This window comes from Ursus arctos, unplaced genomic scaffold, assembly GCF_023065955.2.
Source record: "Ursus arctos isolate Adak ecotype North America unplaced genomic scaffold, UrsArc2.0 scaffold_2, whole genome shotgun sequence".
NCBI lineage: Eukaryota > Metazoa > Chordata > Mammalia > Carnivora > Ursidae > Ursus > Ursus arctos.
In genome coordinates, this window is record NW_026622874.1 from 102,209,408 (window position 1) to 102,234,484 (window position 25,077).

Sequence of the window (25,077 nt, forward strand, 5' to 3'; positions counted from 1 at the left end):
AGGTTCCGGACCCTCCCCGAGCCTTTGCCGCTGTCTAGGGTGGTGTGTGCGTGTGTCTGACTGTTCACGCACAAGCTACGGGGGGACACATGGGAGAGCCAGTTCCTGCACAGCAAGGCAAGGACTGAGAGAAGTGTGCACAAAACCCCAGACGGCCCTGAAGGAGCAGGAGGGGCGCCCGGGGCTTTACCGAGGAGGCGACCGACTCTGCCCCCAGCCGGCCCCCGTCTCCAGTCGGCCTGTTCAGTAGAGACGCTGGGAAGCGTCTTGAGGATGGGGTCCCTGGGCGGGGATGTTTCCACTCTACAAGATGCATGCTCCCATTCCTGCTGTTCCACAGAGCGCCGGGTGGGGCCCCGCCTGAGTGCTCAGAGATACAGGACATCGTCCAGCCTCTCCCGAGGCTGCCCTGGGCCTGGCCGCGGCAGGATGCGCCGGCGTGCAGGACCCCACTGCCTCCTGGCTGCCGGCAGCTGGGGAAACAAGAGGAGGGAGGAGGCCGCCCCCCACCCTCCCTAGGAGGACAGGCCACCCAGATGGGACAGCCCTCAGGCGCTCGGTGGCCACAGGGGATCTCAATCCCCTCTTCCCTGCCTTTTGCCTCCTGCGTCGGCGAGGACAGGGCGAGGCCATGAAGAAGAAGGCACAGACGCCAGCCCCAGCTCCTCCAGATCCCTGCCCATCACCAACTCCTTCTCCAAGGTGGTAAGCCGGGTCCCCAGGCCCCCCCCAGCTCAGAACCCGTCCCCAGCCCCTCCCCCCTTCATCGGCCCCAGCAGACCCGCCCCCTTACTTTGCGCTCTGCTCCAGGCCTGTGAGCAGCATCACTCTGGGGCTGCAGCCCAGACCCTCCTTATGTTTATTTAAAGATGTTTCCACTGGCTCACGATGTATTTACGCCTTCTCGCCGCCTCCTTTCCCAATTTAACACTTGGTGGGAGGAAGAGATGGGCCTCTGAGGAGCCGTAGGGAACCGCGCAGGCAGCCGCTGAGAATTCAACGGCAACTTCAGGCCCCGGGCACCTCCGGCAGCCCGCAGGGCGCCAGCACCTGGAGCCGTAGACCGCAGAGCCCGGGTTCCCCACCCTAACCTGCTCCCCCGTCCCCCTCGCGGGGTCCCAGCCCCTGGATCCAGTGTCACTCCCCCCCAGGCAGGCAGCAGAAGGCACAGGATTAGAAATTCTAACCCCAGAGGCGAAGCCCTGGGAAGCTTGTCAGCTCAGCTTCCAAAATCAGGCCCTGGGGGATGCCGAGGTTTGATAAGAAATGGCTCCTGTCTGCTTGCAGCTCTGGGGGGCGAAATCCGGGGCTCTTGTTTAAGGCAGCCCTTGCCAGGAGCCAGCAGGGTCGTCCTCCAGCAGCTGTGCCGCACTGGGCCCACGCATCTTCCTCTCGTCGGGAGTGGGTACCCAAGGCCGGCGCAGCCAGGGGTTGGGGGGCTGTGGAACTAGGCCTGTGCAGGGTTCAAGGCCCCGCCTGGCCCCCCACAACCCCCTGGGTCTGGGCGGACTCCCGCCCGCGTCCTCCTGCCCCCGCCCGAGGCGAGCAGATGTGCGAGCAGATGTGCGCCAGGCTCCGCGAGGCTGCCGCGGCCCTGAGCCGCCCCAGGCTGAGCACAAGCCTTCCCCGGCCAAGGTCGCTGCTGAGAACGCGCTTGGCCGGCCGTGCCAGGGGCGGGGCGCATCCGCGTGAAGCTTCGTGCCCGTGTCTCCTACTTAAGCCCGCGGAGGCAGGGCCGTGTGAATCCCCGGCCCCCATGGCGCGTCTGTGTGTCTCCAAGCAGCCGCACCGGAGCCGCTCGAGCATCTTGTCCATCACTGCCGAGCCCCCCGGCAATGACTCCATCCTCAGGCGCTACAAGGAAGACGCGCCTCACCGCAGGTGGGTGGTGGGCGGGGGCGGGTGCCGCACGCGCCCCTGCACACCCCCTCCCTCAGCCCTTGAGCCAGCCCTGAAAGGTAGGCAGGGTGCTGCCTGCTTCACAAACGAGGCCGAGGCTCAGAGAAGGCGTGTGGCTTTCCCAGGGCCGCCCAGCGAGCTACCAAGTGCCGGCGCCTACGTCGGTTTGCCCCGTGCTGCCCGGAAATCAGGCAGCCCAAGAAGGGTAGACCCCAGGAAGAGCCTCCCCATTCCTGCTCCCCCCCCCCACCTCTGGGAAACCATCCCCGTCCCCAGCTGGGAAAACCACAGGGCAGGTATCATTCCCCGGGCATCCGGATGCTTCCAGCCAGCTGGACATTAGAGATCCCTGGGTGGTTTCCAGAAGGGCTGGCCACACAGAGCGGCCTGCAGGGTGGGATCCACACCCCCCACCTGCCCACAGCCTGGTTTGGGCCTTGTCGGGCTACGGCAAGAACCACTCGTGGGGAGCTTGGAACTCGTGGAGCACGTTGCGTCCTGTGTGAAGGGCACACTCGGCTGTGTAGACCCATCACACGAGGTGGCGTGAGCTCAAGTGGGTGCTGAGCCCTCTGTGTCAGGAAGAGAGTGAGTGGGAAGTAGCAGGTGGGGCTGTCGGGGACGCTGCTACCCGCCCTTCGTGAGCCTCCTCATGCTGGCCACGTGGGACCCCCTGTCCCCCAGCGGAGCACACAGCCTTGTCCAGCCCTCCGCCCACCTTCCCCTCCTGCGCATGCTGCCCTCTCCAAGCCAAGGCCTCTCGGAGAGCCAGAACGTTCCAAAATCTTCCCCCACCCTCAACCCCTGCACACGGCCTGGAGAGATCCCGTGCTCACATGCGCTCCCCTGTCCCCCCCTCGTGTCTTACAGCACAGTTGAGGAAGACAATGACAGTGGCGGGTTCGATGTCTTGGACTTTGATGGTAGGTGCTTGGTGGAGCTCACAGGCATACCGGTGTGGCGGCCACCTGCCATCCAGCGGGAGCACGGCCAAGCCACCCACGCCCGGACCCTCCAGCTCAGGACAGAGCCCTGCGCCTCCTAGGTCCTCAGGAAATGTGTGCGGTGTGGATCTCGAGAGGGCGGTGCTTGCTGTCTGTGCTGGGGAGCTGGCCTTCCATCCCTGGGGAGCTGCCAGGCCCGGGCCTGGGGGGGTGGGGGGCAGCCTGACCTTGGTCTGGAGGCAGCAGAGGCCTGCAGCTGCCGCGCACAGAGCCGGTTCCATCTAGATTTATAAGAGAGGGTTTAATCGGCAACAACTGTTTGCAGACGAGGGAAGGGAGCCACAGAGAGGTCAAGGACGGTGGCATGGGGGTGGGAAATGACGTGGGCTGGCAGTTAGGGTGGTTCTCCCCCCACCCTGAAACTGGAGGTATGGGGCAGAGCCGGTGTGACGGAGGGGATATTCCCTGGGCCTAGAACAGAGAGCAGGGAATGAGGGCTCAGTCTCCAGGGACCCACGGCCCCTTGCAATTGGGGGGGTGGGAGGCGATCTAGTTCAGCCCAGCAGACTTTGAGCCCCCACACCTCACCACGCCTGGGGCACGGGACACAAAGACTCGTGTCCCCAAGTCCTTGCACTGGCCGTCACCCAGGTGGGACGGCTGTGATATACCAACCAGAGCACCTGCCTGCGTAGGCAGAAGACAGAGGGCGGGAAGGGTTCGAGGCCTCCTGGAGATGACCCCGTGTCTCTGGGGCCCCTGCTCCTCCTAAACCGGAAGCGTGGGGGCTGGCCCAGACTCCCCAAGGTGGGGCCTGCCAGCCCTCTCCTTCCCGGGCTCCCCCCAACCCTGCCTCTACCCTCAGCCACTCAGGCTGCCAGCAGATAAGATGAAGGATTAGCAGCTCTCCCTAATTGGGGACCATCAGAAGCTATCAAGTGTTAAAGAGAGGTTAGCACCTAATAGAGGCTGGGTAATGAGAAGAATTGAAGGAGTTTTGGAAAGGGGAGAGCTCAAAAGAGAATTCTGGGCAGCCATCCAAGGCATTTTGCAGCGTCAGGACAAATTCCCTTTGCAGAGAAGCCTTTGTTATCAGCCCAGGGCCGGTTTGCACATCCTGCATCGCAGTGCCTGGGCAGTGGGGAGTGGGTGTCTTCCCCCCAAGTCCTCAGGGTCCCGCTGAGTTGGGAAGAGGGGGCTCTGTCCTCGGTCTAGACTCTGCCCTTTGGGCCCTGCCCCAGCTCACAGGCCCAGAAGTGGCAGATGTTAAGACGAACGGTGGTCCCGAGATGATAATGTGGACCCCAAACCAAAAGCAGAATGGGTGCCTGCAGGAGCAGATCCCTTTCCCACATGCAGAAACAGGCACCTTCAAAAGCAGGGAGCTGGCGAGGCTTCCCAGAAGGAGGGACTCGGAGGCAGGGGCATGGCTCTCCGGGAGAAGATTCGGTGCGGCACCTGCTGCAGGCTTCCTGGCCCCGGCCCGGCGGGAGGATTTCCTGGGATGCAGGTGGGGAGGAGCAGCGGCCGCCCTCCCTGCTCTGCGGGTCCTCATGTGTGCCGGCCCCTTTGCAGACGACAGTCACGAGCGCTGCTCCTTCGGACCCCCGTCCGTCCACTCCTCCTCCTCCTCCCACCAGTCCGAGGGCCTGGACGCCTATGACCTGGAGCAAGTCAACCTCATGTTTAGGAAGTTCTCACTAGAAAGGTACTGTGGTCGTGGGAAAGGGGATCCAGAGCTGGGGGAGGGGATGGCCGGGTAAAGGCCAGTCACCCCCTACATCTCCCAAAAAGGGACCATTCTAGAATCAGAGCCCAGGAACCATAGTGTCCCAGAGCCAGAAAGCATCCCCCCGCCATCCCGATCAGGCCCAGGGAGGAAGGGGCCTGCCCAGGGCCACACGGCGTGGTAGAGGCAAGGGGGCAGCCCTCTATGTCCGACGGGCCCCCACCCCACCTGAGACCCGGGACACCCGGGGGGACGGTGCGCACGGCGGCCCACCGGGTGCGTGAGGAGGAGCAGAGCAGCCAGCGTGTCCTTAGCCCAGCCCATGCGGGCGGGCGGCCAGTGTGAGCGCTCACGTGACCACCGCCGTGGGCTGGGGGCAGCTCAGCGTCTTGGCTGTTTTCCTGGCAGGAGCCAGTTGCGAGCCCTCTCCTCAGGGGGCTGCTCTCACAGCTCCTGCGACAGGACCCTGCCCTCCGAGGCCTGCCGTGTGGCATGTCCTCATCACAGCTGCGTAACCACTGTTTCCCTCTGACCCAGACCCTTCCGGCCGTCTGTGACGTCTGTGGGGCACGTGCGGGGCCCCGGGCCCTCGGTGCAGCACACCACGCTGAACGGAGACAGCCTCATCTCGCAGCTCACCCTGCTCGGGGGCAACGCGCGAGGGAGCTTCGTCCACTCGGTCAAGCCGGGCTCCCTGGCCGAGAAGGCGGGCCTGCATGAGGGCCACCAGCTGCTGCTGGTGAGGGGCCTGGGGGGGGGCCGGGGGGTGGGGAAGGTGGCAGCACAGCCGGAGTACGGCCCGGGGCTTTCCCCACTTCTCCACGCGTGTGCTGACGGAGGGCACACCCCCGCCCCCCAGCTTGCAGGAGGGAGCTGGAGGGGGGCAGGGCGGCAGCCCCTCATCCTGAGCCTCTCCGGGCCCTTCTCCGTGAGGGCCCGCACGTGTGGCTAGAGGCTGTGCGCGCACACACACATGCACACACACCAGTGCACGGGAGGCACGTGACTTTAAGTGGGATGCTCCCCGGGCTCTCAGCGACATTGAGCTAGTCACTGTTGGGGGAGAGGTGCTTTTGTTCCCCAGCGGGGCGGCCTCACCCCTGCAGCCCTGCCGCTGGAGGAGCCAAGAACAGTGTGTCCCTGCTCTCCAGCTGGAAGGCTGCATCAAGGGCGAGCGGCAGAGCGTCCCCCTGGACACGTGCACCAAGGAGGAGGCGCACTGGACCATCCAGAGGTGCAGTGGGCCCGTCACCCTGCACTACAAGGTCAACCAGGAAGGTAAAGCCGCCGTGCTCACCCACCCTGCTCGGACTGTGGGCGGGGCCCTGCACCAGCGTCCTCCGCGTGCGCCTCTTTTCAGTGGGAGGAACCAGCCGGTCGCGGCCCGGTCAGGAGGGTCTGGCGGGACAGCAGGCAGGGAAGGACAGGTGAACGGGAGCCCAGGTGAGCTGACACCTGCCTGGCATACCTCGGTGCAGGTGGAGTGCCTGGCCACCTGTGGAATGCTGGACCCGGCGAGAGGAGGCAGGGGTCCCCGGCCAGGCCCCTTCCCTGCCCAGCCCGGCTCACCCCTTTCCCTGCCAGGTAGAGGCTGACTTCTGGCCCTGACACAGACAGGGACTCTGGGCTGGCCGCCCCGGCACCGCAGGGCTACTGAGCCACAGCTCGGGCTGGCTCCAGGACTGTCTCCAGAAAGCCTCACTCCCTTCTCATCTGGCCCCAGCAGGGCTGAGGTCGCGGCTCCTGTGTCTTGCCCGCGACTCCTGGGCAGTGAACGCCAGGCTCTGTCTTCCAGTTCCCTAAGACTCAGTCAGCCCCCATTCTCACCTCCGTGTTTTTCTCCTGCGTGATTATCTCTGCAGCTGGATCTTATTTTTAACCGCGAGGGCTCATGAATGTTTCAACAGCACATAAATAGCCACTTTCTCTCTCGCCGCTCCCCACCGCTGCCTGCTAGCCTGCCTGCTTCCCAGCAGTGCCTGGTCTGTGTGGAAGATGAGGCCGGTCCCCACACACAGGGCCCAGCCACCGCCGCCGTCTCCTCCTCATGCGGGCAGGCTCCTCCCCTCTTCCCAGCCCGGCCTTCCCGCCCAGCAGAACATCTCTGCGCAGCGCCCTGCCCCCTGGCCGGCAAAGTCCCCAGAGTTGTAACCCTGTGGTCCGGGATTCAGGGCAGGAAAGGTCCCGCCTAGTAGGGCCTTTCTCTGAGGGGGGTGAAGAGCTCAGATAGTGAAGGGTGTTAACCCTGAGCAGGGGAGGGGGAAGGACCCAACCAGGAATCCCCCACTTCTCCGGGAGCACTGATCAGAAGACCCTGCGGCATCAAGCCTCCCGCCGTGGGGGAGGCGAGGACACGCTGGGCCTGGGACTTAGGACGGTTGTAGCTTCTTCTGTGTTAGGCAACTCTGGGGTGTGCGGAGCTGATTTGGGGCTTTGCATTATGGATTTATGTTACAGACGTTCAGTTTGCTGGATTTATTGTATTTGCACTTTCTGCCGTTTCCTTCCAAAGGGATTTGTAAAAACTCATACTAGAAAGGACAGCGGCGTTAAGTAAGGTTAAAACAACCACGCTGTGCTCCTACCGCTTGGGAAAACCTTTGGGCGGTGTCCTCGGAAGCTGCATGTATGGATAATCAGGGTCCTAGTGATTCCACTTCCGTGGGCAGAGCCAGGAGAAACGCGTGCGCGTGTCCACCAAAGACACGTATGATACTGTCCACAGCGGAGTGACCCGAAGCCGGACATGGGAGAGCACGTCCCATTGGCTTCCGTCTCCATGCAGTGAGGCACAGCTCTGCTGTGGTGCCAGCAGCGGGGATCGCGGTTCCCCGGGAAGGGAATTGACCCAGGGAGTGTGAGAGAGGTTCCGAGCAGTGGCTGCCCAGGTGCCTGCATTCGTGAGAATGACCGGGTTTACTGTGCATGAGTCGTGCATCGGTGAAAGGGGAAAAAACACCCAGCAGTGAGCAAGGCGTGGAGATCGTAGCAGAGGTCCTAGACTTGTTGCAACTTGGCACACACCTTAGCTGTGAGCTCCCTGGCAGCCAAGACGAAGAGGGAAACCCACACAGGACACAGGGGAGTCCCTGCGAGCTCTAGGAGGAACGTGCCATGCGGGCGCGTCTTCGGGGACAGCGAGGAGGGGATTTGTGCCTGGAGGTTCTTGGCAGCGGGAGGCCCACCGCCGACGGACAGCCCGTGCTTCCTTTTCCTCCTCATCTTGCACAGGGTACCGGAAGCTGCTGAAGGACATGGAGGAGGGCCTGATCACCTCGGGGGACTCCTTCTACATCCGGCTGAACCTGAACATCTCCAGCCAGCTAGACGCCTGCTCCCTGTCCCTAAAGTGCGATGACGTCGTGCACGTCCGCGACACCATGTACCAGGACAGGCATGAGTGGCTGTGCGCACGGGTCGACCCTTACACGGACCAGGACCTGGACGTGGGCACCATACCCAGCTACAGCCGGTGAGGCCGGAGCAGGTGCCGGGCCGGGGTGGGCGGGGGCGGCTGCCGCCCAGCAGGGGGGCTCACGGGGGGCCCCCCATTCCCTCCTCCTCCTGAAGCTTCCCTGCCTGCCCAGGGATGTTGCTCTTAAGGGCTGTAGCTTCGCTCATGCCCGGGAAAGCCTCCTTTGGTCATCGCCGGGGAATGCTGGGCTCTCGATTTTATGCTCCTTCGCTAGTGATGGCTAGCGTGGCCGCAGGCCACCTCCCTGACCTCCTTATGTCATTATACAGCAGTAGAGCGTCGGTTAGACGCGGCAGGTGTCTGTAAAGCACCTGTAGACTCCAGCGGTCACTCAGGCCAGCGCTGTGAGGTCAGCATCGGCAAATGCCACCTACCAAGGCTCAGAGGAGTGGCTTAGCCATAGTCAGCACTGGCTGGGGGACCCCAGCCGAGCTGCCTGGGCGCCATGTCCTCCCTGGGGTGCCTCCAGGCCCCAGACCTCCCCCTGCACAGGGGCAGGCCCGGCGCTGAGGTTCTGCCCTCCCCTCCCGTGTCCCCCAGAGCCCAGCAGCTGCTTCTGGTCAAGCTGCAACGTCTGATGCACAGGGGCAGCCGAGAGGAGGCAGACAGCACCCACCACACCCTGAGGGCGCTCCGGGTAAGTCACCCAGCGGCCCCACCGGCGGGAGGGCTAACACGGGAGCCGCTAATCTCAAGGGGAGGCAGCCTTTCACCTGCATCTCTGGTCTCTGCCAGAACAAGTCTCGGGGCTCCCCTTGCCCTCCAAGCTTGCTCCCCGCCTGGAATGCCTTGATTGCATGACTGGCGCTTCTCCCCTTCACACCGAGGGGGCTTGAGGACGCGTCCCTGGTTCTCCGCAGCCTCAGTGGGCTCTCACGTCCTGCTGAGCCCAGTGCGTCTGACCGACTGATAACTGATTTCAGAACACCCTGCAGCCCGAAGAGCCACTTTCCACCAGCGACCCCCGGGTCAGTCCCCGCCTCTCTCGAGCAAGTTTCCTTTTCGGCCAGCTCCTTCAGGTAAAGCTCCCCAGAGCACCTACTGACCTTGCAATCCCATTTCGCTGTGGCTCTGCCCTCTCGCTGCCCAGGAGAGACGACCTGATCACAATAACGGTGCTTTGTGTTTGTACGCCATTGCAACTTCTCACAGCGCCTCACATTTCCCGTCCCATTGTATCCTTACTGCGACAGGTCACTTTCATAAAAGATTGGAGGAACTTCAGGCTAAAAGAACTTAAATAACTTAGCTAGTCAATATTAACAGATCAGAAACAGTGTATCAGGAGAAGAAAACAAACATCGTAGGTGTCTACGTCAGTTTTGTCCCTCAGATCGAGCATGAAATTTATCTCTGAGCCTCCTGGCAGCCAAGGAACAAAGGGAAATGCTACAGATTCTTTAAATCTTATCTGACCTCAGAAACATTTTAGCTGTTTGGGACCAGAAAAAATGTTCCCTTATACTTAATTCTAAAGTGGATTTATTTTATTTTTTTTTTTTTTTGGCATGAATCCTTTTACAAGGACACTGAGTAGCATAGTAGGTGATATCTTGAGAAGGGATTTCACATAAACGCAGAAGCATTCTCTGCAGCCCTTTTTTCTGTTACCTGCCGACCAGAGCTAAGGGAGTGACGTGACGGCGTGGTCCCGCAAGGATGTTCCTGTGTTGACACTGCACTAATCAGGCCCCAGCAGAGCTGGTGTATCACTCCACTGCTCTGTCCTGACCTGGGAACATGGGAAACCCAGAGAAATGGTTAACAGTGTGACCCTAACCCCACGTAGATGCAGACAGGTACCAGAAAGATACTTACAGAGACGGAAGGAACCCTCGTGAGTCTGAGCTACTCCCGAAGACAGGACCACGTGAGACCACACGGTCCTGCCTGTGTCACTGCCCACACGTCATGCAAGAGTCATAAACCTTGGGCGTCTCTGGGTGGTTCACCCAAGGGCCAGTGAACAACAGAGCCCAACTGAGATGTCAGGTCCCTGGATCTTTCTTCCTGCCTCCGGAGGGTATGGAGAGATCAAAGCAGCCCAGGGAGTAGGTGGGAATTTGGATTCTGTGTCCAGCACTGGGACATCCCTCTCCAGGGCTCAACTCGGAATTGTACAAGGGAGCAGGCACCCCCAGAGCACTTGGGGATACTGAGGCAGGGGTTGTGGAGGGCAGCATCATGGGAGATGGAACCGTCCTGCCAACAGGGGCTCCCAGCCAGGGACCTTCCAACCATGGCTCCCCAGGAATGCGCATGGGATTGCCAGAGGGACTTCCCATGCACCCCAGCTGCACCCCACCCCTGGCAGGCTTCAACCTGGTTAGGGAGGGGAGACAGCGTTTGTTTGCTTACTTCCCTGCTAATGACATCGAAATAGCTAAAGGACACTCTTGGCCTGCTAGGTGTCTCCTGTTTTCACGGGGGAAGGTGACCGACCCCAGCCCCCAGGGGCAGAGCTGGGATCTGAGCAGAGGTCCGCCCATGCCTGGGTGGAGGCAGCTCGGTCTGGTTAGAAGAAAAGCACCCCCCCACCCCATCCTCCAGTTCGTCAGCAGGTCTGAGAACAAGTACAAAAGGATGAACAGCAACGAGAGAGTCCGCATCGTCTCGGGGAGCCCACTGGGGAGCCTGGCCCGGTCGTCACTGGATGCCACCAAGCTCTTGACCGAGAAGCAGGAAGGTATGGTGCTGACCGCCTGGCCCCTCCCCACGTCCTGCTGGCCTGGGGGCTGCCGGGGGTCTGGGCAGGTCCCATGGGTCCCCACCAGGGGGGCTGGGACACGTACTCCCTCAAAACAGGGGTTCCTCCCTGGGAGGAGCTGCCAGGGGACCCACCTGGCCTTGGCTGGACGGCCTGCCCGGGGCGGGAGTGGGGGGTGCGTCCTGCCAGGCTGACCCCTAACGAACGCTCGCTGTAGTTGGTTGGAGCCCAGATGCCCGTGTTAATTGGAGCTGTTTCCTGTGAAGTGTTCACTTATTGATTTCTCTCTGCACTGCGTGCTTCTTGCCATTTCCCAAGCAGTCAGGGGTACCTGGCTGCACAGGCCCCTCTGGAAAGCCCTGCTGAAGGCAAGCCAGCCTTCCCGGCTGTTCTCGTGGGGCCAGGCTGGCCCGGGCATGGATGGCCGGAGAGCCCAGGCCCCTCTCCAGACTGGCCCTCCGACGGCCAGGTCAGGGGACAAAGGAAAGGACAAGCCGCTGGTTTCTGGGGCGGGCGGGGGTTCCTGGAGCCTGGGGGCCGCTCTGCACTGCTCCCCACACACCAGCCAGAGAGGCTTGGAAAGGCAGAAGGGAGGCCACGTCACTCCCTGCCCCTGGCTGGTGGCTTCCCAGAGCTTCTGAAATAAGCCCCAAGCCCCTCTTGGGCGGCCCTGCTCACCCCTGCCCCTTCATCCTCTCCTGCCGGCCCCTCGCTCTCCTTCTGCCCGCCCACCCGCCCCTCTGCACAGACTGCCCTTCCTCCAGCCCTCCTCGCCTGGCTCCTTCTCTACGCGCTGGCCCCAGTCCCTGACCGTCCTCAGGAAAGCCACCCTTGCCCATCCCGCTCCAGCCCCTCCTTGAGAGCTCAGCACTGCTGCCCAGAGTGAGCAGTGGGGCTCGTTACATGCCTCGGACCTGCCTCCTGCCACCACCACCTCCCTGAAAGCAGGCACCAGGAGGCAGGGCCATTGCCCCAGCTCCCAGAACAGGGCCCGGCCCATGGGGCCCTTCGTAAACACTCCTGGATGGCCAAGGGGCATCCTGGTTCCTGTGGGCTCCGTGGGGTCAGCAAGGCTCCCAGGCCCTCCGTGACCCCCGCACCCTGGCGGGGAGGCTGGGGTCTCACCGCTGGCCCTTTCCTGTCCCCTCCCAGAGCTGGACCCCGAGAGCGAGCTCAGCAGGAACCTCAGCCTGATCCCCTACAGCCTGGTGCGTGCTTTCTACTGCGAGCGCCGCCGGCCCGTCCTCTTCACGCCCACCATGCTGGCCAAGGGGCTGGTCCAGAAGCTGCTCAACTCGGGGGGCGCGATGGAGTTCACCATGTGCAAGCCGGGTGAGTGAGCCCCACCGGCCAGGAGCCCCTCCCGGGCCCTCCTCCTCCATCAGGTCAGGCGGCGGGGCGGGAGAGCGGATGGAAGGGCCACGCTCCCTCCTGGCCTGGTGCACGCAGGGAGGGAGAGTCACGGTCCCTGTCGCCATGAGTTCAGCATGGGCCCAGAGCAGCGAACGCTGGCCTCCCCGTCACCATTCATACCGAGGGTCCGGGACAAAGGGCACAGGGTCAGTTAGACGTGACTTGGGGTCCCACCCTGGGCCCAAGAGGCAAGCCGTCCATCACCAGGGCATCCATGACCTCGATGTGGCTAGGGGGCCATGGTCGTACACCCCAGACACAGAGGGCTGAGCCCCAATCCTGCCTGCAAACTGGAATCATCCTCAGCGTCGTCTGTATTTAAATCGTGGACGTCCAGGGCCTCTCCTACCAACCCGCTGTCCGGTGCCCGGTGGTGGGCTTTTTACCATAAAATACGGGTAACATAAAAGGTACCACTTTAACCACTTCCACGTGTCCAGTCAGGGGTATTAAGTACATGTATTTCCAGAACTGTTTCATTTTCCCAAACTGGAACTCTGTCCCCATTGGATGCTCACTCCCCAGCCGCCGGCGCCCACCATTTACTGTTTGTCCCTGTGGATCTGAGTCCTCTGCGGGCCTCACATAAGGGGAATCATCCAGCGTCCGTCCCTTGGCCTCTGGCTTCTGTCACTCAGCATACTGTCCCGAGGCCCATCCCTGTGGGAGCCGGTGTCAAAACGTCCTTCCTTGTCAAGGCCGAGGGGATGTTCCACAGTGTGGCTGGGCCACCGCGTGTCTGTCCATCGTCCACCGATGGACACGCGGGGTGCCTCCACCACTCGGCTGCTGGGAATCATGCTGCCGTGAACGTGGGCGAGCGAGCCCCTCTTCAAGCCCCTGCTTCCTGTCTCGTGGGGAGAGACCCAGCAGTGGGATTGCTGGTCACGTGGGGATTCGATGGTTTTTGTTTTGTTTTAATTTTAAGCTGCCATGCTCATGAGCACGGTGGCCGTACCATTCCACACTCCCCCGAGCACACACAAGGGTCCCAGTTTCTCCCCAAGCTCACCAACACTGGTCATTTGCCTTAACAGTCGTCATCCTAGTGGACGTGTGCCGTTGAATGAGTTCGGGCAGGTGTCTGCACCCCGTGACCCCAGCCACGACCAGAAGACCAAATATTGCATCCCCGCCACCCCCTGCCCCAGGCACTATCAATCTGTTTCCCATCACACATTGGTTTGCATTTTCTAGACTTTTCGACAAATGGAACCATGCAGTAGAGAATCACCCATACTTGGCTCCCTTCACCCCACATAACATTTGTGAGATCCATCCATGACGTTGCCCTCCTGCTGCGGGGTAGTGTCCCTGCGTGCGGGGCGGCCCTATCCATCCATCGGGCGTCCTTTATGCAAAGCTCCCCCAGAGGTTCTCACGTGGGGCTGGGGCTGGGAACGCTCCGGACAGCCCCTGGCCGGGGTGCAGACTTCATGGGCATCCACTCCTGCTTTTGCTGCCTGCGGGCATCAGTAAGCCCTAACGTTAGGGTGGGACAGCACCGGGCAGGAGCAGACCCACCTGCTGACCCCGGGATGGCAGCTCCGCACACAGCCTTCTCCTGGAGGTTGATGCCAATGCACCCAAGGTCTCCCGGGATGCCCGGCTCAGTGGGAAGTAAGAGGCTGCACCCCCAGTGTCTCTTCTCCCATGGTTTAGACCCTCTCCAGCCCTGGCCAGGAGGGCCACGGCACACAGTGTGGTTGGTGGGAAAAATCGTGTTCTTTGAGATGAGTGGTCTCAGTTTAGGCTCTGCGCCTGCCCATCCCTCCCTGGATATTTATTTGGCGCAAGTTATCAACCTCGCTTGTTTCCTCGCCTGCAAAACCAGGATAACAGCGGCCACTTCTCGTAGAAGTTAGAGACTCATGCATGGCCAGAGGCTACCCTGGGGCCAAGCGCAGCATGGGTTCCAGGTTCTCAGCCCCCCACGTGGAGCAGGCAGGGCGCAGACGTGGGTCCCCCAGCTCGCTGAGCTCCAGCTCCTGCAGCCGCTGCTGCTCCCACCTCCTTTCCCAACAGGGTCTGCATGACTCCAAGGCCCTCCCAAGCCCAGCTGCACATGCAGGAACATTTCAAGGGTGTGTGTCCCCATGCTCTTCCTCTGCCTGACTATCTGGGAGCCTCACACACCCTGCAGGGAGGCTCTGAGAAAGAGACCTCACTCCTGCCTGAGGCTCTGAGCATTTCTCAGCTGGCTCCTGGCGATATGAGGTTAGGTAGAAAGCCTGATTTGGAATCCCATTTAGCCACTCTGAGCTCTGCTAACAAGCTCTGTCTTCCCCTTGGTGCATTCACAGCCCGGGGGCTGTAGGCACTGTAGGGTGGGAGTTCTAGGCTGCCTCCGTCCCCCAAAATCACCTGCAGCTCCTCCCCTAATGGCTCGCCCCTGGATCCCTTCCCACCCACTTCCAGTGCAAAATGTAGTATACATGCCAAAGTTGGGGGCTAGTGTGGGCTCCCCCAGCCAACTGGGCCTAAGCAGGGAATTCCAGTCCTGGACTAACTCCACCCTCCTCCTTTCATAAATGGAGAACCTGAGGTCAAGAGATTAAAGATGTGTTCAGAGTCACCCAGCAAGTGAGTGGGGCCTCCAGTACATACCTCCTCCTCCAGGAAGCCTGCCTGTTCCCCTAGTCCCTCCACATCTCCTCACTGCTGCCACAATAAATAGCCCATCACTGCACCTACTGAATCGTTTCATAGTTTTCTGTATCCCATATTCTTCTCCCCAGCTATGTCATAGGTTCTCAAATACAACAACAGCTATGTTTTATCATATTTTTATTCTAATGACTGACCCTTAGTAGATTTTCAATAAATGTTAAATTTCAATAAAAATTAAAGGATGGATGGATGGATAGGTAGAGGGAGGGAGGGAGGGATGGATAGATGATTGGGTAGAGGGATGCATGGGTGGGTGGGTAGATGGATGGTTAGATGGAAGGATGGATGGATGGATGGATGGATGGATGGATGGATGGATGGTTAGATAGATGATGGGTGGGTGGGCAGGTGGGTTGATGGATGGATGGTTGGTTGGATGAGTGGATTGGGTGGGTAGATGGGTAGAGGGATGGATGGATGGATGGATGGATGGATGGATGGATGGATGGATGGATGAGTGGATGGATAAATGGGTAGAGAGATGGATGGATGGTTGGTTGGATGGGTAGATGGATGGGTAGAGGGATGGATAGATGGGTAGATGGTTAGTTGGGTAGATGAGTGGCTAGCTGGATGGTTGATGGGTAGGTAGGTGGGTGGATGAATGGATGGGTGGATGGTTGGGTGGAGGGATGGATGAATAGTTGGATGGATGGGTGGGCTGGTGGGTGGATAGTTGTCTATCCTTCATGAGAAACAGCTCACCAGTATTGCACCTCAGTGCCTGAGCTACTTTGTCCAATGAAACTTAGTGCTGAGAATTTACCAACCAGCTCTTCTGTGGGCTGCTGTGGGAAGTGTGAAGTGTGACCTTGACCCTGCCCTTGAGAAGTCTCACAGTCTAGTAGAGGAGCTAGGGCTCATTTAAATGTGGCCAGAAGAGGATCAACATGGAATTCTGTTGAGCCCAGCAAGGGGAGGTTTGTGCTGCCCTCAGGACTGGTCCTCTGTCCGCAGATGTTGTCACCAGAGAGGAGCTCCTCAGGAGGCAGAAGACAGAGGCCATCATCTACTCCCGAGAGAAGAACCCCAACACTTTCGAATGCATCGTTCCCGCCAACATCGAAGCTGTGGCTGCCAAGGTGAGCTGGGGGTTGGGGACTGGATGGGATGACACCACCAGTTCTCTTTGTGAGGCTGCCTCGGCCATGGGCAAGGGTGGGATGCAGAGCTGCTCTCACCTCCCTGTGGGCACACCTCTTCCTTTTCCTTTTGTCTTCTGCTCCATTTGCCTCTCCGCACGCCCTCGTTCTCTGGGCTCTGACACGCACGTTGGTATTTTGAAGCCACCTTCTATTTCTGATGGCTCCCTGGCACTGGCATTCCGACTCACATCGCCCAGGGCTGTACATGTGCTTGGCTGTGAAAACAAGGGCCAGGGACAGGGGAGCATGGGTCAGGGCGAGAGACAGGGAGAGCGAGTGGGCGCCAGGAGTCCCGTTCACCTGAGGAGGGAAAATGGAGCAGCAGAAGGGTTATTGGCAGCAATGCAGGAGAGGTGTCTGCATGTGATCTAGAATCTTCTGGAGCCAGACAACGTGGTCCTTATCGGGCCCAAGTATTGAGTTCTCTCTCCTTCTGAGACCTTTCCAAAGCAGAGCTCTCTGTTGAGTGCTGCCCCAGCGCCTGGGGGGTCAGCTCTGCAGTGGATGGTGACCTTGGAGGGGGGAGGGGAGAGGGGGGAAGGGCCAGGGCAGGTGCCCACCGGAGCTCCGCATCTGCCACCCAGCACATACCCCCTCAGTGTTGTCACTCACACGGATGAAAGCACGGGCAGAGCTGTGAACCAGCCTGGAACAGTTTGTCTGGTTTTAAAATTTGGGCCACAGCAGTTTAGGGAATTCTGACCTTGGAGCGGGTAGGACATGAGTGGGCAGGGGTGGAGCTGAGATGGTTGTCGCTGGAAGGGTGAGGCCACCCAGCGGACCTGTGCTGCTAGGAGTCTGGGCAGCGGCCACACGGGCAGGGAGCGAGGGCAGTGACCAGAAGGAACACGGGGGCGTGTTCGGGTTGTGAAAATTCATTGAACTGCATACTCGGGAACGCTCACGTTCCTCTATCCATGTTCTGTTTCAACGCAGAGGGTTTGGGCTTTGGGGGGTTTGTTTGTCTTTGAAGTGACGCTTTCGGCAAAGCAGAGATTGTCCTTCTTCAGAACCGACGAGCTCCTGGGTGCCGGGGAAGCATGCCTGAGAACCCTGGCAGATGCTCCCAGGACCGTCCAGCCCCACCTCACCTTCCAGGTGTTGCCCACCCTTGATTGTGCCACGAACGCCTTCGTAAGCTGAGGGGGTTACAGGTGTTCCCGAAGCTCATTTTGCTTTCTAGCAACTCACGCATGCCGCCGGACCCCCCTCGGGCTCGATGCCCGGGCTCCCGCAGCGCCCACTGCCGTGCACAGCGCCGTGGAACCAAGTGTGCGGACCAGCAGGGGCCTGTCTCACAGGGGTCGGGCTTCACCCTGGGTCTCTCCCTGGTGCAGCTGGGGGCACTTGGGGCGCTCGCCCTGTCCCTGTCCCGCGGAGCCTGACCCCGCACCACGGGCCCCGCCCCAGCTACCCACAGGGGCTGGTGGAGCTACTGACCACCGGCCGCTGTGCTTGCAGGACAAACACTGTCTGCTGGAGGCCGGGATCAGCTGCACCAGAGACTTGATCAAATCCAGGATCTACCCCATTGTGCTCTTCATCCGGGTGTCGGAGAAGAACATTAAGAGGTTCAGGTAGGGCTCTGAGACCCCTCCCCCAGGGCCTCCTGCACCTCCTCCCTCCTTGCCACACCTCTGGGGTCCCCACCAAGAGCCTCTGGCTGCTTGGTCCCCCTGCTCACCCCTTGCGGGGATCCTCGTTGAGTGCCCGGCTGCAGTCCAGGGCAGACACGACCCCCAGCCTCTGGCCTCGGAGACAGGAACACACACGCAGAGCACGTCTGGGGGACGAGGGCTGGGAGGCGTGGCTGCAGGACCCAGGTGGCTGGGGAAGGGATGCTGATGTTGCAGCAGCCTCAGTGCAGTGAGGGCAGGCCGGGCAGGTGCTGACCTCGAGGTGGGGACAGCTGCAGGAGTCCGTGTGGTGGGCAGTGCGGGGAGAACGACCTTGCAGCCGAGGGGTCCAGACCACGCCGACTGACATGATCTCACAGGACACGTAAAAGGCTCCCTCCAGCCGCTGTGTGGAGACAGGGGTTAGGACCACCCGGGCAAGAGCCGGGACCTGGATCCTACATGGCGGGTGGTGAGGAAAGGTCTGAATCCGTGTTCAAGGACGAGCTGGTGGTATTTGTTGCAGGGTTGACTATGGGGTTGGGGGCTTGGCCATTACGTGGTGCTATCCCTGACCCCACCTCTCCTACACACGGCTGCAAGTGAGAGAAAGAGGGGAGGCCACTCGCCTCCTTCACCAGACATTTACTGAGCACCTGTTAAGTGCCTGGCCTCAGGGAACCCATGAACGAGCACACGAGACAAAAATCCCCAGCTCACCACTGCACACATGTTCTGATGGCTGCTGTCCGAAAACCAGAAGTGGCTGTGTGTCGGCGAGGACGGGGAGAAGCCCGGTGCCCTGCGGGCGGGAACGTGAAATCGTGCAGCCACTGAGGAAGACAGTGGCACGGAGGGTCCTCATAGAGTGACCGTATGACCCAGCGGTTCCACTCCAAAGCATCGTGTCAAAAAGATAACAGCTCACCCACGTTCACGGCAGCGTTATTCCCAAGAGTCAAGGGCAGGAGCAGCCCAAGTGGCCGTCGATGGATGGATACATAGAATGAAGTCCATCCATGCGCTGGACAAGGATTCAGCCTTAGAAAGGAAGAACATTCTGGCACCTGCTGCCGCCTGGATGAACCTGGAAGACATGAGGCTCCACGATGTAAGCTGGACACAAGAGGACAACTACTACACGATTCAACTCCAGGCCCCTGGACGATTCACAGATGAGCGAATGGTGGCGCCAGGGGTTGGGGAGGGTGAGCGGGGAATGAGTGTGTCCGCGGGTATGCGTCTCAGTTTTGCGGGATGCAAGAGTTCTGCAGATTGCAGAATTCTGATTGCAGATTCCACACTACTGAGATGTCGTCTTAAGAACGGTCAGGAGGGAGACGATTCTGTGCGTGCTGCCGGATTGAGCAAGACCAAGGAGTGTCACACCTCCCCTGCCCGATCAGCCAACTAGCTCTGCAAATGGAAGAACTTTCTTTTTAAGTAAACAAAAGGAAATAAAAATAAAAGATTTTTTTTAAGCCCCACCTCTTGGGATGTCCCAAGTGACCGGAATAACAGGGCCGGTGACACGGCCGTGTGCTGGAAGGCGGCAGGTGGCGGTCGCGGGGCGGGTGGGGGGTTGGGAGGCACCACGCCCCCCCCCCGCCCCCAGCCCGAGGCTCCCCCGCCCCCACACGTCCCCGGCCTGGGTTCCCACGCAGCTCCGTCAGCGCCCTGTGTCCCCCCACCCTGTGCCCACAGGAAGATGCTGCCGCGGCCTGAGACGGAGGAGGAATTCCTGCGGCTGTGCCGGCTGAAGGAGAAGGAGCTGGAGGCCCTGCCCTGCCTGTACGCCACGGTGGAAGCCGACATGTGGGGCAGCGTGGAGGAGCTGCTCCGCGTCCTCAAAGACAAGATCAGCGAGGAACAGCGCAAGACCGTCTGGGTGGACGAGGACCAGCTGTGAGGCGGGCCCCTGGAGGCTGAGCGCAGCTCCCGGGGTGTGCGGACCCCAGCGGGCAGGGCTGTGGGGCGAGGGGGCTCCGTCCAACCGGGTATGGGGCCCCCCAGGGAGCCCCGGTCCAGATGCAGCTGAGGGGCCAGACACTCTCCGGGGGGACCGGGACGGGTTTATGCACCGCCCCCCCCAGGGCTGACCTGGCCGAGGGTCCCGCCCTGTGGCACCAGCAGGGGGCAGGGCCCCACGAAGGACACGACGCCAGGCCCGAGGCCAGCGGCCCCTCGGAAGCCAGAGCAGCAGATGAATGTAACGCATGGAGCAGGTGTGCTCCCTGTAGGGCAGGGACCCTGAACACCAGGGCACCCGCCAGCCCTCGGGACACACCAGATACACGTTCCCAGGCAGGACAGCTGGGGCGGAGGGGGAAGCATGCCATGCAATTATTTTTCTTGCATTAAAATCTCTCCATTTCCTTGTTTTCAACCTTTTTTTTTTTTAAAGATTTTATTTTATTTATTCGACAGAGATAGAGACAGCTAGAGAGAGAGGGAACACAGCAGGGGAGTGGGAGAGGAAGAAGCAGGCTCACAGCAGAAAAGCCTGACGTGGGGCTCGATCCCGTAACGCCGGGATCACGCCCTGAGCCGAAGGCAGACACTTAACCGCTGTGCCACCCAGGCGCCCCTCAACCTTTATAAAAATTATTATCATTTCTCCGTTGGCAGAGGTGTTCGACTCTGGCCCCCGCTGTAACCTGCAGGCCCCTTTTGCAAAGCTGAGGTCAGGCCCCACGGGGGGGTGCAGGCAGGGAGACCGACACCCCCATTGACCCAGGACAGACCTGATTTGTACCCGGGCTTTGGGCGGGATTACCAGCAGACACCTCGTGGACTAACGTCCGTCCTGATTCAAGTGACAAGTTATCAAAAGTCACTCTGGGAAGGGCCCGTCCTTGTCCTTCCATGGGCTACTTGGGAGGTCCCCCGTCCCCGACTCCAGCCCTGAGGCCAGGGCCCTGACTCCGCTCTCCCCACATGGGCTCTCTGCTTCTCTGCATGTCATGTTCGTACACACAGCCTCGCTCCCTCTTTCCGTCCAGCATGTGGGGTAAGGGTCTGGATTGGGTTTGCTCCCACTGCCCAGGAGCTGGGGCGGGGGGTGTGCAAGAGAACTGTGCTCCCCTCCGCAGCAGATATATGGGTTCTAGCGCCATTCTCCTTGATCCCTTCATGCAGACTTTCCAAGTATGGTCCCGACAGGGTGTGGCCAAAACCAGGCCACGTCCAGCCTGGTGCCACGCTGAGTGATCATCAACCCAGTAGGTGGCAGGCTGGGCTTCCATCCCAGGTCTGCAGTTTATGGGCACTGTGGAAGCAACTGCTGGTTGACAACCCAATCTCCACACTCCCTTCCTTATTAACAGAACCCTGCCTTATCCTGGGAAACTGTGTACAGCCAAGAGACCACATATCCCAGCCTCCCTTGCAGCTAGGGTAATCAAGCAAATGTAAGGTGACGAGGTTTGGAGGAAAGACAGAGGAGACAAACAGCCCTTCCTCTAGTTTCCTGCCTGGACTACAGATGTGATGGCTGGAGCTCCAGCAGTCATCTTGGATCTTGAGGTGACCTTGAGAATGGAAACTGCGCGGAGGGTAGTGGAGAAGAAAGGGAAAAGGCGTCTGAGTCACTGATGGCATTTTGGAGCCCAGGACTACCACTACCGCTTGGGTTTTGTTTACATGAGACAGAAATAAATTTTTATCTTGTGTTCAGTGGCTGTTATTTCAGTCTTTGGTTACTTAACAGCTTAAAGCAATTCCTAACAGATACAGGAATAACCCTTGGTCTTAAATACTGTGGGCATGAGTTGATCGGCTACGTTTTTGCTGCATATTCAAGATACGAATTATGAATAAAAGAGCTTTGATAAATATCTCAGTCTAAAAAAAAAAACCACTGTGCATCCTACATTTTTTTTTTTAGCATTTTGACCCTTAGAAGTCAAATGAGTGCCACGAAGCCCAGGGAGGTGTGAGTGGGGAGGGGAGGGGGGCGTCTGAGGCAGGGGGCCTGGTCCCCTCATCCCTCTGTGATGATGATTCATCCCTGCACCACTGAGATGCCAGCTTGTCAGGGAGAGCGATGCCTTTAAAAACAAAAAACATTCCCCCACAAGCCAGTTAGTGAAGCTTTTCTTCCCCCCCTGAAACAGCCCCCAGAATCAGGCTGGATGCCCTGGGTCCGGGGAGGCCGTGCTTCGAGAGGTCCAGCTGTGGTTATTTAGGGCCAGATAAGCCTCCGGCCTCGCGAGGAGCCGCGGGAGTCGGAAGGCCTTCTGCTTCCATCTTGCTAGAGCTGTACATGGAACAGTAAATTTTCCCCAAGCCGAGGCGGTCGTGCTTCCACTCAGACCACGTGCTGCCTCGTAAAGTACTTAGAGCCGATGGGACAGACGTGAATAGAAGAGGGTCCCGGAGTAAAAGGTCTGCTGATTTATTTATATTTATTTATCTAACTTCCGAAGCTCAGGCTTGTGCAGAATAACCAAACTCGCGGCTTGCGTGTAATTTGGGCGGTGGAAGGACACAAGGAGGGGTGAAGAGATGACACACGGGGGGAAAGATAACCTGAAAAAAAATTGTGGTGGCTTCTTTCTCCCCCCTCCCCCCGCCCCGAGCCATTTTCACAGGCTCCAGGATGCAGGGCTGTGGGGCGGTGTGTGTGCTAATACAGTGGGGCAGGGGGAAGAGAAGGTCAGGAATGCGTTTCTGTGTTCTGGGTCAGTCCCCGGATGCCACCGCGGAGTCAGCGGGAGGCTGGGGTTTGGAACCCCGGGGAATCGCACGTGAGGATTGCTAGCTCGGGGCTCCGATTTGTCAGCTGCCGACAGCCCAGAGGTCGCAGCCCCGAGGCTGCCTGGGAAGGAGAGTGGGGCCCGCGTGGGGCTGGGCGATGGGGAGACTGCCAGAGCGCTCTGCACACCCGGCTGCCGCTGCGGTGATCACACCAGAGTCTGCAAGCCGTGGTTTCCCTTCGGAGCCCGTGCAGGGCTCGGGGAGGCGCCCGAGATGCACGGTGGGGCTTGCTGCCAGCCCAGGGCCCCAGGCTCGAGCAGGGAGCCTGTGCCAGGCTGATAACACCGGTGACAGATGCTTGGTCTACCTCCAAGGACACCAGCCACACAGCCCAGAGCCCCAGAAATCGTGCCAGAGGCGTAGATCTACTCTTCTGGGGAGAAACCCCAGGCTTTCTCAGGTTCCCGAGGGGCCCTACATCCCCCGAAGATTAATGACCCATGCTCTCAGGTTGGGAAAATATTAGCAACTATTTTTTGAGCTCCTACTCTGTGCCAAGCACTTTATAAGTGTTCTTTTATTACTGACCCCAAAACTTTGTCCATTTTATACAGGAGAAAACAGGCTCAGAGAGGCTAAGTAGCTAGACCAAGGTCACACAGCTGGAGAGCTGGAACTCCAGCCAGGCCTGGCTGACCTGCCAACTGCAGGCTCTCCACAGAGGTGGGGCCCTGGTGGCAAGTGCCGGGCCTCTCTGCGCTCGCAGGGACTGGGGAAGTGGCTGGCATGGGGCCAGGTCTCGGGATCAGATGGGAGAGGATGTGGATTTCCTCTCTTTGACCGAGGCAGGCTGCTTCGGTTTCTACCTAACTAGGCCACACTTGGGGGGAGGGAAGGGGCGGGGAGTGCAGGAGGGGATGGTCTTCGAGCCCTGGCATCATGCCAACATGCTGCCCTCAAAACCCACTGCATCCAGGCCTGCGTTCCCTGCGAGTGTGTCTGCCCAGGTGGGCATCCCCTTCCGGCCCTGCTCTGCTCCCTGTCCTGGATTTGTCTTTGGCCGTCCTGCCAAGGTCAACCAGGATGTTCTGGCTGTTTGACGGAGAAACGCAGCTCCAGGCACCTGCTCCAGACCCTATGTGACCCAGAATGTTCTGCAAGGATTCCAACAACTTCCGGGAAGCCTCACCCTGTGCTCTGAGGTACTGGGACTGGAGAAATCTCCAGGGGCAGGGGCAAAGCTGGGGGTGCAGGGGGAGGGTTCCATTGAGACTGAACCTTGGCTTTTTGTTTCCATTTCAAACCCCAGGAACCCAAACTAAAAGAAGCAGAAGGTGTCCCACCCCCACTGTCCTGGCCCCCGCCCCCCACCCACCCAGGCTGCAGGGCTCTGGGGGAACAAATAGACCCTGAGAACAATTCAGACCTCATGGGTTGGCATGGGTTGAAGGAAGCAGCAAGTGTAGAACACCTGCTGGGCCAGCCCCACCGCCGCCTTGAGGCCCGCGGGAGGGACCCGGAAACCTCAGGGGGGCAGAGACTTCTCGGGAAGATGCGACAGTTCACCTTGGTTTTTAAACTGGAATTCTGCACCCATTTCTAACAGATAAAGCGCTCACAGGCTTCGGAAGCACACGTTAGAAGAGGCCATCCATGTAGATCCCGTCCTCTGCCTTGTCCCCATCACTGTCCCCATCCCCGTCCCCTAGAGCCTCCTGCACCTGTCCAGGCTCTTCCTGCACTGACAAGCGATGCGTGTCTTTGCTCCCCACTTTGGTGGACAACAGAGGACACAACCCAGGCCGTCTGGTACTTTATACTAGGGTTTCTTTCCCTATCCCCCTCCCACAGCTGTCCAGTGTCCAGTGGGGAAGGTTTGTGCTCCTCCCACCCCCTAAGGGATACCACTCCACACAGGCCTAAAGCCAAACTCACCCCCTCAGGCCTCAAACCTGCCCCTCCCCACCCACCCCTGACTCAATCCCGCAGCCAAAAGGCCAGGTGACACCAGCTTTCTCTCTCTGTGTCTCTGTCTCACACATACACACCCTCGGTCACTCTTCCTATTGATTGAACTCTTAACTCCCCCCTGAAGCCGTTCACCTCTCCCCATCCCACAGCTGCCGAGCTGGTCCAGGCTGACCCTGCCTCTCGCTGACGGCTAGGACACCACCAAACCACACATAGCACCCCCCACCACATCAGCCCTCTTGCTTTTCAAACTCTGGCTTCTGGGGCCCCACAGAGGCTGTTCCTCTTCTGATATGCTGCTCCCTTCACTCTGCCTGACTAACTCCTACTCATGCATCAGCATCAGCTGCACTGTCACCTCTGGGGAGGACAGCCTGACCTGACCCGACTTGACTTGAGGAGTACACCCATCCCATTTCTTGTCAGCCCATGTTGGGGTGATTCTTTTGACCATGAGCTTCGCGAGGGTGGAGAGCAGGTCTGTCTGATTTACCCTTCGCACCCAGTAGCTGGGTGCTGGGAGCTGCTGGGATGGACATACAACTAAGTGCAAGTCATTGCACGTCACCATTGGAGCTTCCCAGGACCCAGCAAGGATGTAAGTGAGTAAGTGAGGGAAGTGGTCCATGGTAAGGCCATCGGGACAGATGGGCACGGCAAACTGGCCAACATAGAATCCATCTAAAAGAGGGAGCTGAGACTCAGCCCCCATCACTTAGTGTCATGTAGGATGCAAACCCTGTCTTACCAGACCTTCTTATTGTTCTAGAGAATAGTTGGCTTTCCTCTTCAGGCTAGTCACCTCATTGT

At 59.8% G+C, this 25,077-nt stretch overlaps 1 protein-coding gene across 4 annotated transcripts in view; it reads left to right on the forward strand.

The window, feature by feature from the left end:
* The window catches only part of CARD11 (caspase recruitment domain family member 11), a 109,274-nt gene extending 87,990 nt beyond the window's left edge, over positions 1-21,284 (forward strand). For 2 of the 4 annotated variants that reach the window (XM_057315440.1, XM_044390270.3), the window contains exons 12-25: positions 623-705; positions 1,781-1,881; positions 2,770-2,822; positions 4,419-4,551; positions 5,110-5,311; positions 5,724-5,850; positions 7,804-8,044; positions 8,588-8,684; positions 8,971-9,066; positions 10,598-10,733; positions 11,907-12,086; positions 15,795-15,919; positions 17,444-17,559; positions 19,303-21,284. In XM_057315440.1, the coding sequence (XP_057171423.1) occupies positions 623-705; positions 1,781-1,881; positions 2,770-2,822; positions 4,419-4,551; positions 5,110-5,311; positions 5,724-5,850; positions 7,804-8,044; positions 8,588-8,684; positions 8,971-9,066; positions 10,598-10,733; positions 11,907-12,086; positions 15,795-15,919; positions 17,444-17,559; positions 19,303-19,507 (1,895 nt within the window). In that variant the 3' untranslated portion in view covers positions 19,508-21,284. The remainder of the gene's footprint in view (positions 1-622; positions 706-1,780; positions 1,882-2,769; positions 2,823-4,418; positions 4,552-5,109; positions 5,312-5,723; positions 5,851-7,803; positions 8,045-8,587; positions 8,685-8,970; positions 9,067-10,597; positions 10,734-11,906; positions 12,087-15,794; positions 15,920-17,443; positions 17,560-19,302) is intronic. The other 2 variants (XM_057315441.1, XM_057315442.1) reach the window with 2 other exon arrangements.
* Positions 21,285-25,077: the final 3,793 nt, after the last annotated feature.